Here is a 13475-nt window from a genome sequence, read left to right as displayed (position 1 = left end):
CCTCATTGGAAATATATTTACTGAAAAAAATGTTGACGCGCCCAATACTTATTTCTCCCACTGTAAATTATTAATTTAGCAGCTCCGTCTGCATTTGCATTCCTAAAATTTGGGGTCCTACAGCCATTAAAGTGGGTGATTGGTTGGTGAAGCCGTATTACAGTATTGTAGGAGACATTTCCAGTAATAATTCCATAACCACGTGTGGACAATCTAAAATTATTTATTTAATTATTTATTTTATTATGGTTTTTTTTCAGATGTACCACTGCTCAGATTGTGGGAAGAGTTTTACTAAAAGTCATCATCTCAAAAATCACAAGCGTGTCCACACAGGAGAGAAGCCGTATGATTGTTCCCAGTGTGGGAAGAGTTTTACTTGTCAGAGTTATCTCCACCGCCATGAGCGCATTCACACAGGAGAGAAGCCGTATCTCTGTGGACAGTGTGGGAAGAGTTTTAATCGAGAGGGTAATCTTAGGGAACACGAGTGCATTCACACAGGAGAGAAGCCGTATCACTGCTCACAGTGTGGTAAGAGTTTTACTTGTCAGAGTTATCTCCAACGACATGAGCGCATTCACACAGGACAGAAGCCGTATCACTGTGGACAGTGTGGGAAGAGTTTTAGTCAAAAGGGTCATCTTCGGACACACAAGCGCATTCACACAGGAGAGCGGCCGTATGACTGTAGACAGTGCGGGAACAGTTTTAGTCAAAAGGGTCATCTTCGGACACACAAGCGCATTCACACAGGAGAGCGGCCGTATGACTGTAGACAGTGCGGGAACAGTTTTAGTCAAAAGGGTCATCTTCGGACACACCAGTGCATTCACACAGGACAGAAGCCGTATCTCTGTGGACAGTGTGGGAAGAGTTTTATTTACCAGAGTTCTCTTCAACAACACCAGCGCATTCACACAGGAGAAAAGTATCACTGTGGACAGTGTGGGAAGAGTTTTACTTACCAGAATGCTCTCCAACGACATGAGCGCATTCACACAGGTGTAAGGCCGTATCACTGTGGACAGTGTGGGAAGAGTTTTAGTCGAGAGGGTAATCTTCGGGAACATGAGCGCATTCACACAGGACAGAAGCCGTATCACTGTGGACAGTGTGGGAAGAGTTTTATTTACCAGAGTGCTCTCCAACGACACCAGCGCATTCACACAGGAGAGAAGTATCACTGTGGACAGTGTGGGAAGAGTTTTACTTACCAGAGTGCTCTCCAACGACACCAGCGCATTCACACAGGAGAGAAGTATCACTGTGGACAGTGCGAGAAGAGTTTTACTTACCAGAGTCATCTCCAACGACATGAGCGTATTCACACAGGTGTAAGACCATATCACTGTGGACAGTGTGGGAAGAGTTTTACTTGTCAGAGTAGTGTCCAACGACATGAGCGCATTCACACAGGTGTAAGGCCATATCACTGTGGACAGTGTGGGAAGAGTTTTAGTCGAGAGGGTAATCTTCAGGAACATGAGCGCATTCACACAGGAGAGAAGCCATATCTCTGTGGACAGTGTGGGAAGAGTTTTATTTACCAGAGTTCTCTTCAACAACACCAGCGCATTCACACAGGAGAGAGGCCGTATCACTGTGGACAGTGTGGGAAGAGTTTTATTTACCAGAGTTATCTTCAACAACACCAGCGCATTCACACAGGAGAGAGGCCGTATCACTGTGGACAGTGTGGGAAGAGTTTTACTTGTCAGAGTAGTGTCCAACGACATGAGCGCATTCACACAGGTGTAAGGCCATATCACTGTGAACAGTGTGGGAAGAGTTTTATGCAAGAAAGCCATCTCAAACAACACCAGCGCATTCACACAGGAGAGAGGCCATATCATTGCTTGCAGTGTGGGAAAAGTTTTCGTGAACAGAGTACCTTCCACAGCCACCAGCAGAGTCATACAGGACAGAAGCCATACCTCTGCGGACACTGTGGACGGAGCTATACTCATTCAAGTTCGTTAAGGACACACAAGTGCTCTAACATAAAGCCACCAGCTCTTGATATGTGAATTTCTTAAATTTAGATGCATCTTTTTAATTTTCCTCTTTTTTTTTTATGGGAGGGTAAGGGAAATTCTGGCATAAAACTTTTCTTGCAAGGGACTTTATTGCTTACTGTCCACTTTGTAGTAGAATTCATGTAATTTTCCTGGTTTCACCTGAATGCTATGCACCAAGAATGCAATACAACAATACATATTTAACCAATGGCTATCCCTACTTTAATCGACCAATGATTTTTATTTTTTTTAATGTGAGCTAGAATTTTGTTTCTTAGATGTCACGTTGTGCATACTATCGAACTCTACACCTTTCCAAGCCAAAAGAAGATGGATGTGTTTACAGGCAATTTGAAGAGATAATTTCCAGTTGCTCTGGCTTTGCAGCGTTGGTTTAACTACAGCTAACTACCCTGTCTGGCCAAAAGTATGGGGATGCCAGACCACCACACCCATATATGCCTTTTGAACATCCTCTGATGGAACTGCATCCAATCCATGGTCCCTTGAACCCAGTGTTCCTGATAAAGTTTTCAGATTTACTACAACCCTGACCAGGATAACAGTTATGCAGTAAGGTCAATGAATGGATTTTTGTTGTATATATGTTCATTTTAAGAAGTAAGATGATGTTTGTATGACCTGCAAGTCTTTTATGCAGGATCACTATCACAATTGTGGATATACAGTGAATGGAGCATTGCGAGAGTACATTACCAGGGGTCTGTGTTAGATGACCCCTTCACTTTGATAAATCACACGTTTAATAATGCACCAAATTTATACTTTCCTTATTAATCAACAAAAATTCTCCTTAATGCAAATCATAAACAGGTTTTCTCATAGTTGTGTAATATCTTTTTAAAAATCTGAAATATTACATGTATAAATCTTCAGATGTTTTGCTTTGACACTCACGGGTAAGCTCATCATATTAATCATACTTCATCAAACTTGAATCAAGTTTACCTGTTGGATTTTAATGAGTTAGTCAAATTACATTACTACCACTTTAATCATCAATAGATCTGTAATGATGCTATTAGATGGTGGACAAAAGTCCACCAAAGGTACTCTAGTATTACAGGTTAAATATTTCAGATATTGCAGAATAAATCTGACACACTTCCTCATAGCATTCCCATATTCTTAGGTTTAATTCAGACCAAAGTATTTTGATAGTATTTAAATATGGAGACAGAGATAAACCACTGCAAAACACTGATTCTGTGTTGCCATGTTAGATGTTCAGCAAAGATGATCAGGAGATTGGATTGATCTTCATACAGTCTCTTTATTGTCCACTTTGAGTGTCTTTACAGCACCAACAGAAATATCAAAATGTCTACACCAGTCTGTTCTACAGAGTGGGAAGGCCTTGCTTATTGTAGAGAGGACATAAAAGAGAAGGGAGTGGAAATAGTTAAGAAGGAAGTCTGAGCCAGGGAATGTTATCTCTGACCTTGGTTTGTTCAGTGAAAAAGACCCACTGTTCCAAAAAAAAAAAAAAGGCAATGATTAAAATCTAGAACATACTCAGAGACAGCTCTAGATATAAAACTGTCATAAAGAATGTTAAATTTAATACATGCAAATGGTCCAGAGTCCTGAAACATTGTTGAGCTTTTGTGATCTTTACTCACCAAGAAATTTAACCATGCCTTTCAGTCTTTCTCGTGTGTCTTCTAATCCTCACTAAATCGATGTACATAGAATGAATGGAATGATTTGATGTTTTGTAACTGTCTGCTGATTAAATGTTCGGGCTGTTAAGAAACCTGGTAATTTAATCGACTGAAACTGCACATCCCCCCCTCTGAATGCAAGTCAAGGTTGTCTTTCAGCGTGTAGTTGAACAGACCAGAAACCATTAGCCGCATCAGTGACAGAAAAGCTGCTGTGACCAGTGAATACTGCCAAAGATGGTTAATGGGTTGGCAACCAACAGAGTTAATTCGTCAGTATACTGACTGGCTGTTCTGTAATACATGGTGAGATTGGGACTTGGTGTGTGGGATTTCGATGAGGTGGGTATCTTACCCAGAATTTCACCATAGTCATTCTTCTCCTTAGACCTGGGTAATGAACTAAATTTCAGAGAGGCAATGCACCACACAGTGTAGAGATGGGGATGTAGTGTGTAGCTCAACTTGGGTTCCAAATGGGGCAAAAAGTTCCTGGTTGTTTGCTTACAATAAACGTGTATTATAGTGAAATGTATTTCTGAACTGTACATATCCAATCAGGTCCATAAGTATTCTAATGGATTTTAAATGAAGTGTAGTGTAAAATTGCAGCTTTAATTCAAGAGGTTTAAAAAATATATTGCATTAACCATTTTAGTATTACAGCTTTTTATTTTAACAAAGTGCCTCCATTTTCACAGGCTCAAAACTAATTGGACAAAGTAACAATCATAAATATTAGGATTGTTTTTAATACTCAGATGCAAATCCTTTGCAGTCAATGACTGTCTGAAGTCTGGAAGCCATAGGCATCACCAAATGCTGAGTTTCCTCCATTGAGATGCTTCATCAGGCCTTTACTGCAGCTGCTCTCTATTGTTGATTGTTTGTGGGTCTTCCTTCCTTTAATTGTGTGTTCAGTAAGAGAAAAGCAGCTCAGTTGGTTTGAGGACATTGGACATTTAACTTCCTTGTCTTACGTCCTTGGGATCACAGTATGTTTTAGGTCTAAATTTATCAGTACTGTGAAGTGCAGTCTTATCAGTTTTGCAGAGTTTGACTGAATCTGAGTAGAAAATAGAGCTCTATACACTTCAGAATTCATCCCGCCATTTCTATCAGAAGTCACATTATCAAAAAACACCAGTTACCCAGTTCCATTGGGAGCGCTGTATGCCAATGCCATAACACCACCTCCATGTTTGACAGATGATGTGGTATGCTTCACAGATGGGGTAACGTTCTTATGCTGAAATGCAATGTTTTCCTTTCTCCAAACATAACGCTTCTAATTTAAACCATAAAGAGTGATCTTTATTGGTCTCCACTCTTGGGGAGGGTAACAAGGGTCTTGAATTTCCTCCATTTGTACACAATCTGTCTGACTCTGGATTTGTGGAGTGCAAACTCTTTCGAGATGGTTTTGTAACCTTTTTCCAGCCTGATGAGCTCTAATTTCACCTTCAAAAAAACTGATAATCCTAGAGGTTCACATACAGGTGCATTAAAAAAAAAAAAAAATGACCGTGAATGCTTTTCACAATTTGTACTTTACGCACCCAGGGGTGGGCGATAAAACCTCTGTGAGGAAAAATTCCCACCCTGCCAGCACCCTTTGCTCGACAGCACCCCTTTACCTTTTCCTGTGCCTGTTTGCATTTACAATTCTTTACACGTTGCATGTATCGTCATAAACAGTTCATAACAACTCCATTAAACAGTTTGTTTCAACAAGTCAAAGTCCATTCTCCTCCATTCGGCAGTGTCCTTCAGTATGCTGGTTGTCTTCGGCCCAGGCACTTTACATACCGTAGATGGCCGCCCTTGGGGAGATGTTACGCTAGCACTTACACCCAGGGCATGGCTCATCACTTCTTCTTCACTTTCTGGAACACACATGCACATTCAAGCAAACACTAAACATAACCCACATGACATGGTAATCATAGCTGAATCAAAACCTGGCTTCACTAACTCCCACCCTTACTCATATCGATACATGTTGTTTGGATTACTTATATTTAGTTGTGGCAGGCTGGACATAAAGATCTGTTATCTGGCTGCACTCAACTCACATACCTGTATATTGCCATGTTTAACACTGATATCCCTTTGTCGGCCCTGTCTTATTCTCCAATAGGTCGTACAGACCACTACCTTGCATTTCAGGGCCTAAGGATGACAAATCAATAACAATAACACACTTCCGATAAATCAAAAACAATAAATAAAATAACCAAACCAATAAAACAATTCAAATACTGTTTCATAACACTGTGCATCAGCTCCTCTTATCCCGGAGGTGGCTCTGGTTATTGCTTCGTACACATGATCACTGGCATCCTCCTCCCCCCATGAGGCGGTGATGCCTCACCACAAGAAGGGCCAGGATGAGAATGAGACCACTGAGGGCCACCGCAAGACATTCTAATGTTTGTCCCGGACATTATTCCCAATGCACGTTTCACAGTTACTGAGAGCGTGGTCCACCGCACTGGCCAGATATGGCGACCACTAGTCTATGGATCTTTCAGATTGTTTCTGTTCTGTTAGTATGATCTAAACCATGGGCTTCGTTTATTAACTGCCGGAGAAAGCTTGCTGGGGTCACGCACAACCCATCTATACTACGTCACAGCCCTGTTCCTGTTTTTTCTTTGCCCCCCGTTTTATACAGCCATTGTACGGCGTTCAACAGTTAGTTCTGTGGCCGATAGAATAGAATCATACCCCGTACGACGAGAGTTTGTTATCACGAACGTTTGGTTTGTTAAAAGCACATTCACAGCGTGCTTAGTGTACAGTATAACCGGATGTCCCATTTTCTACATTATCAAGCGCCGTACTGTAATACGCTATTGCTTGTTTACCCATGCCCTGTTGGTGTTGGACAGCCGACATCATATCCCTTTCTTTCGGAGACATAGAGATGAAAAGGGTTGCTGTAATCTGGGTTCACTAATGCGGGCGCGGTCAGTAGAGCATTTTTACAAAGGCTGCTAAGGCCTCAGAAGTCCAGACAAGTGAAGCATTTGGTTGTGATTGATCAGCTGCTTTTTATCATGTCTCTTAACGGTTGAATCCTTAAAGCAAACTTACACACCCAAGGCCTACTAAATCCTGCCATACCCAAAAAGGCCATCATTTGTTTTACCGTCTGTGGTTATGGTGCTCTACTTATAGCTTCCACATGTTTTGGTTTACTTGTACGGCTTTCCCCTTCCAATTTGTGACCCAAATATTTCACTTTTTGTCTGCAAGACTACACTTTCCCTTTGCTTACCTTTTGCCCAATTTCGGCGAGCATCGTCAGGATTTTCAACGAATCCTGCTGACACTGCTCTTTGGACGGACTACAGATCAAAAGATGATGACGTATTGCAACACAGTACTTTGACATTCCAGGGTTGGGAGATCTTGAGCTAGTACCTGATTAAATATTGACGGGCTCTCACAGTATCCCTGTCGGAGTATAGTGTATGTGAAGTATGTACAGTAAGTGAGTACACCCCTCACATTTTTGTAAATATTTGATTATATCTTTTCATATGACAACACTGAAGAAATGACACTTTGCTACAATGTAAAGTAGTGAGTGTACAGCTTGTGTAACAGTGTAAATTTGCTGTCCCCTCAAAATAACTCAACACTCAGCCATTAATGTCTAAACTGCTGGCAACAAAAGTGAGTACATCCCTAATGTGAAAATTTCAAAATTGGGCCCAAAGTGTCAATATTTTGTGTGGCCACCATTATTTTCCAGCACTGCCTTAGCCCTCTTTGGCATGGAGTTCACTAGAGCTTCACAGGTTCCCACTGGAGTCCTCTTCCACTCCTCCATGACGACATCACGGAGCTGGTGGATGTTAGAGACCTTGAGCTCCTCCACCTTCTGTTTGAGGATGCCCCACAGATGCTCAGTAGGGTTTAGATCTGGAGACATGCTTGGCCAGTCCATCACCTTCACCCTCAGCTTCTTAAGCAAGGCAGTGGTCCTCTTGGAGGTGTGTTTGGGGTCGTTATCATGTTAGAATACTGCATACTGATCATGCTCTGCTTCAGTATGTCACAATACATGTTGGCATTCATGGTTCCCTCAATGAATAGACTATGAATGCTGCCAGTATTGCTGCAGAGGTTGAAGGGGTGGGGGGTCAGCATGTCAGTGCTCAGACCATACGCCGCACACTGCATCAAATTGGTCTGCATGGCGGTCATGCTTGGCTGCATGGCTATTCTTAGGGGTGTACTCACTTTTGTTGCCAGTGGCTTACACATTAATGGCTGTGTGTAAAGTTATTTTGAGGGGACAGAAAATTTACACTGTTATACAAGCTGTACACTCACTACTTTACATTGTAGCAAAGTGTCATTTCTTCAGTGTTGTCACATGAAAAGATATAATCAAATATTTACAAAAATGTGTAATCTCACTTTTGTGAGATACTGTATATCAAGCAAAATTCCAGATCTAACGACCTAACTAATAGAAATTAATTGTCATTTTAAACTTATAATCAAAGTGTCTGCTTCTAAAATCAATGACAGCTTTAACGTTGTTAATTGTGGAAAGACCATGGTATAAGCGGGGTAATCCATGGCTAGGTGTGCATTAAACGATGCATACCTAGCCGTGGCTTACCCCTTACATATCATCTGAGAGAGACAGCTAATTCTGTAGGTAAACAGACATACTTACCAATCACGACCTCTGCGAGTTGGAGAGCGGCCAGTGAAGTCTTTCCAGAATTGTTCGAGTCAGAGGATGTGTGCTGCACCACCCAAACAAATTCTTCCACCTGCCCCCACTGTTAACTTCCCCACAGTCACCCCAAAAGTCACTTTCACCCCTGTTCCCACCACCGCTTTACCAGCAGCACATGGCTCGTTCACAGAGATGCTGCAGAACTGGCAGCTGACAGACGATATGCCATGTGAGTATATTCTTCTGCTTTCTGATTGACTTTCTTTTGTAGGTATTCATTTTGTAGAACATTTTCCCCCACTTCCCTTAACACAGTGTTCTCTTGTAGCGCTGTCAGTCTTTACGGGGGGCCCCCCAGCAATCATCAGAACCAGGTAGGACCAACCGTGATTTCCACTCAGCCATCTTACTGGAATTTGTGTAGGTTAGGAATAAGACTGAGGATGGAGTTGTATAATTTTGTAGTGTGTATCATTTGTAAATATTGTTAACTTCTTTATCATAGCCATGCTGAGGGAGGTGTTGACTAAATTAGAGATGGTGCTGGACCAACAAACCACTGAGATTGCTTCAACTACAGGAGGTCCAGGTGCAGCCTTTGGATATTGATGAACTGTTTAGTCTGGAGTAAAGGATGAAACAGAGCCCAGATTACAAGTAAAAACTGGTGAGAATATTTTGGTTAACAATTGTTTGCACAATTACACAGCTACTGAGAGCGTTTCTGTTTTCTCAAGGTGACACACTCATACTCAAAGCACATTCAACACCACTTTGATATGAGGGAACTGTTATGACCTAATCTTTGGTAGAAGAGGAAAACATGGAAAACACACAGGGCAGGGTAACTGCAGAAGTAGTGAGAAGCACTGACACAGTTGATGAGGCAATACATGCTTGTTAATTATTTATTTTTGTTATTTTATATGATATTATTGTTATAAAAATCATCGGTTTCAGGTAAACTGGTTGGCACATATTGACGCGTAATGGATGTGCTCGACTGCATCTGGTGCATATTGAAGAGAGTGATTGCTAACTCCCTGGCAAAGAACCTCAATTGAAGGGGAGTCAATGGAAAGACTTCACTGGCCGCTCTCCAACTCGGAGAGGTCATGATTGGTAAGTATATCTGTTTACATACAGAATTAGCTGTCTCTCTCAGATGATATGTAAGGAGTAATCCATGGCTAGATGTGCATTAAACAATTGTAGTGCATGATGTGGAGGAAAAGAACCACTCATTCAAATCGTTTAATGCACACCTAGCCATGGATTACCCCGCCTATACCATGGTCTTTCCACAAAATAAAGGTAAAGTTGTCATTGATTTTACAAGCGCAAACTTTGATTAGTAGTTTAAAATGACCATTAATTTCTATTAGTTAGGCCGTTAGATCTGGAATTTTGCCCGATATAAATCAGACACAGAGATAAAGTAGTGTGATGAGATTACATTTATTTGAATGAATTGACAGGTATCTATCAGAGAGAGAGATTAAGCATGTATGAATTACCTGCATCATGTGTGCCTCTCAGCAGTCAGTGTTGCGCAGCAGTAGTGTAGTAAAACTGAGAGTTGAATTACTTCATAAACAGTGATGGTAACACCTTGTTGCTGAAAAATATAATGTAGCTTTTCACTAGCAAAGCTATTTTTATTGTTAAAGTTGCAGACAGCACTGGCAAGAAGTGTCTGTGCATATGAATGTGTATGCTCGAGTGTCTGTGTGTGCGTGCGCATGTAGTCTGCACATTGATTTAGAAATTATTGCGGTGATCAAACTGACTGGAACTACCTGTGCAATAAACAGTTATAATGCACACCTTCCAGTCAATCAGAATCCAGTATTCACACTGACCATGGTATAAGCATAATTAATACCTAAGATTCATAATGACCTCATGATATGTATTGCTTTATTTCAAAGCTGCAGTTCATTGAAACCTCTTCACGGCTAATGCTGCAGAGATGGAGGTCGAGGGGACCATGAAGAGGTGGCTCCAGCTGGCATCAGATCGAGAGTGTGGGCTCAAGAGCAGACTTTTGCAAAAGGAAGGTATTTAGAGTGTTTTAACTGTGGTGCATGGTTTTTTTTTTTTTTTTTTTTGGGGGGGGGGGGGGGGGGGGGGGGTGCAATTTGCTAATTTGTTAAAATGTTCATATTATATTCTATTTTTAATTGTTTATAAAGGTCCTTGCTGTTTTTAAGTGGTTGAATTTGTGTGTGTGTGTGTGTGTGTGTGTGTGTGTGTTGGTAGTTGGGTGGGTATACAGTTGTGTTTTACATGTTTACATACCCCTTGCAGAATCTACAAAATCAGATTGATCATAAAAATCCCATGTTTATTTAGTACTGTCCTGAATAAACTATTTCACATAACAGATGTTTACATATAATCCACAAGATAATAGCTGAATTTATAAAAATTACCCTGATCAAAATTTTACATACCATTGATTCTTAATACTGTGTGTCATTACCTGGATGATCCACGACTCTTTTTGTGTGTTGTGATAGATGTTCATGAGTCTCTTGTTTGTCCTGAGCAGTTACTGTCCTTCAGAAAAATCCCCCAGGTCATGCACATTCTTTACTTTTCCAGCATCTTCTGCATATTTGAGCCCTTTCCCAACAGCTATATGATGATGAGATCCATCTTTTCACAGTGAGGACAACTGAGGGACTCATACACAACTATTACATGAGGTGCACACATTCACTGATTCTCAAGAAGGTAACACAATATATTAAGATCCAGGGGGGTCTAAACTTTTGAACAGGATGATCGATGTAAATTGTTATTTTGTCTTCTGTGAGACATGTAACTATCTTATTTAACTTCTGAAGGACAGTACTAAATGAAAAAATAAGCTCTTATAAACAAGCTAATAACAATTTACACTGATCCTGTTCAAAAGTTTAAAAAAAATAAAAAATCCCTAAATAAAAAACATGGGATTTTTATGATCAGTCTTATTTTGTTAACAGTTTTTGCTGATTCCGCAGCAGGTATGCAAACTTCTGACCGCATCTGTATGTTCTCTATATGTGTTTTCTTTACAAAATGTAAATATATTTGTTTGATTTATTTTATTTGTTAATAAATATTCATATTGTTCATATTATATTTTTGAATCATTTATAAAAGTCATTGATGTTTTTGTGTGTGTGTGTGTGTGTGTGTGTGTGTGTGTGTGTAAGAGAGAGAATTTTTTTTTGTCTTTAAATATACTGTAAATGTATTTACTTATTATTTTGTTGCTTTAAAAGTGTGTTAATAAATGTTCATATTGTGGTGTACTTGTTAATGTTTAATAAAAGCCCTTAATCATATTAAATGGTATGTGTTGGTTTTCAGTGTGTGGGCCAGTTTTGGGCCGGGGATCCAGGCGTACATGAGGCCAGAAATAAAGCAAGTATTCAGGCAAATTTTGCTATATGTGTTGTGATGGTGTCACATGAAACAATAAGCACCCAAATAAAGAGAGCTGTTTACTGGACGTCAATATGGATGTCAATCTGTGTCTCAGTTTTGTTCAAATGAATTAAACAGGTGTAAGACAACACACTAAACGATTAACCTATGACCCCTTCAGTTAAAAGGCCTATACTATATTTTCATTAGAAAGTGCATCTCAGACTATTTACGGGGTAACAGTAGTGCATATATGGAAAATAAAATGATTACTCGAACATTCAGATATCAAGTGTTAATAAAACTAAACTACATTTGTTGGCCTATACAAAAACACATTTATACCTCCACCCCACCTGTGTAATTAATCTAGAATATATGAAAGTTCCACTTTTTGTATTATTTATGTATTAAATTTAGGGGGGGGGGTGAACTTATTCTAATATATGATTGATAATCAATTTTTTTTAAATGCACCTGTTATTTTGAAGGTGAACTTAGAGCTCATCAGGCTGGAAAAAGGTTACAAAACCATCTTGAAAGAGTTTGCACTCCACAAATCCACAGTCAGACAGATTGTGTACAAATGGAGGAAATTCAAGACCATTGTTACCCTCCCCAAGAGTGGAGACCAATAAATGTCACTCTTTATGGTTTAAATAAAATTTAAATTTAGAAGCATTATGTTTGGAGAAAGGAAAACATTGCATTTCAGCATAAGAACCTTACCCCATCTGTGAAACATGGCGGTGGTAGTACCACGGTTTTGCTGCATCTGGGCCTGGACAACTTGCCATCATTGATGAAACAATAAATTCTGAATTATACCAGCGAATACTAAAGGAAAAGTTTTTTTTTTGAAGGGGATCACCCAAATAAGAACACAGGAGATGAAGAAGAGGAGCACAACACTGCCACTGTAAATGCTAACGCTGTCCAGAGGACCTTATTTGGAAACCGTTTCATGGCATAATTGCATAATATAGTTAAAAGTGGTCACTTGTTAAATCTTTGTATATGGCACATTTACTATTGAATAAAAATCAATTTCTGTATTCAGGAGTTCCCTTTCTTTTCATCAATAAAAACAGATGGCCAATTTCAAACTGTAGCTTTCACCTTTTCCTTATTACAATAAATGTGACAAGTAACATCCACATAACACTTATTTAAAAAAATAAATAAATAAATAAAAAAAAAACCCTTAAAAGGCCTGACAAGTTCTGATGCCAGAATGATGGGAAGAGAAGTGGATGGAGAAGGAAAGAAATGTTCCAAAGCATACCACATCATCTGTCAAACGTGGAGGAGGTGTTATGGCATTGACATGCATGGCTCCTAATGGAACTGGGTAACTAGTGTTTTTTGATAATGTGACTTCTGATAGAAGTGGCAGGATGAATTATACTCTACTCGATTTTCTACTCAGTCAAACTCTGTAAAACTGATAAGACTGCACTTCACAGTACTGATAGATTTAGACCTAAAACATACTGTGAACCCAAGGACGTAAGACAAGGAAGTTAAATGTCCAATGTCCTCAAACCAACTGAGCTGCTTTTCTCTTACTGAACACAAAATTAAAGGAAGGAAGACCCACAAACAATCAACAATAGAGAGCAGCTGCAGTAAAGGCCTGATGAA

General features: G+C 39.9%; 1 protein-coding gene and 1 long non-coding RNA gene across 4 annotated transcripts in view; both read left to right on the top strand.

Annotated features, from left to right (window-relative positions):
* Nucleotides 1-2225, top strand: part of LOC108273002 (zinc finger protein 850) — a 33814-nt gene extending 31589 nt beyond the window's left edge. For both annotated transcript variants that reach the window (XM_053683955.1, XM_053683954.1), the window contains exon 3: nt 261-2225. In XM_053683955.1, coding sequence (XP_053539930.1) covers nt 261-2030 — 1770 coding nt within the window. In that variant the 3' untranslated portion in view covers nt 2031-2225. The remainder of the gene's footprint in view (nt 1-260) is intronic.
* A 6470-nt stretch (nt 2226-8695) lies between these two features.
* On the top strand, nt 8696-10390 carry LOC124628722 (uncharacterized). Of its 2 annotated transcripts, XR_006983357.2 has the most exons (4): nt 8696-8785; nt 8917-9078; nt 9372-9533; nt 10343-10390. It is a non-coding gene; the product is annotated as an uncharacterized LOC124628722 (long non-coding RNA). The 2 variants fall into 2 exon arrangements; XR_006983356.2 differs by having other exon boundaries at nt 8917-9533.
* The last annotated feature ends 3085 nt before the right edge of the window (nt 10391-13475 follow it).

This window comes from Ictalurus punctatus, chromosome 12 (assembly GCF_001660625.3).
Source record: "Ictalurus punctatus breed USDA103 chromosome 12, Coco_2.0, whole genome shotgun sequence".
In the NCBI taxonomy this organism is placed as follows: Eukaryota; Metazoa; Chordata; class Actinopteri; order Siluriformes; family Ictaluridae; genus Ictalurus; species Ictalurus punctatus.
Note: the sequence above shows the minus strand (reverse complement) of the source record. Positions and strands in the feature narration are given on the sequence as shown.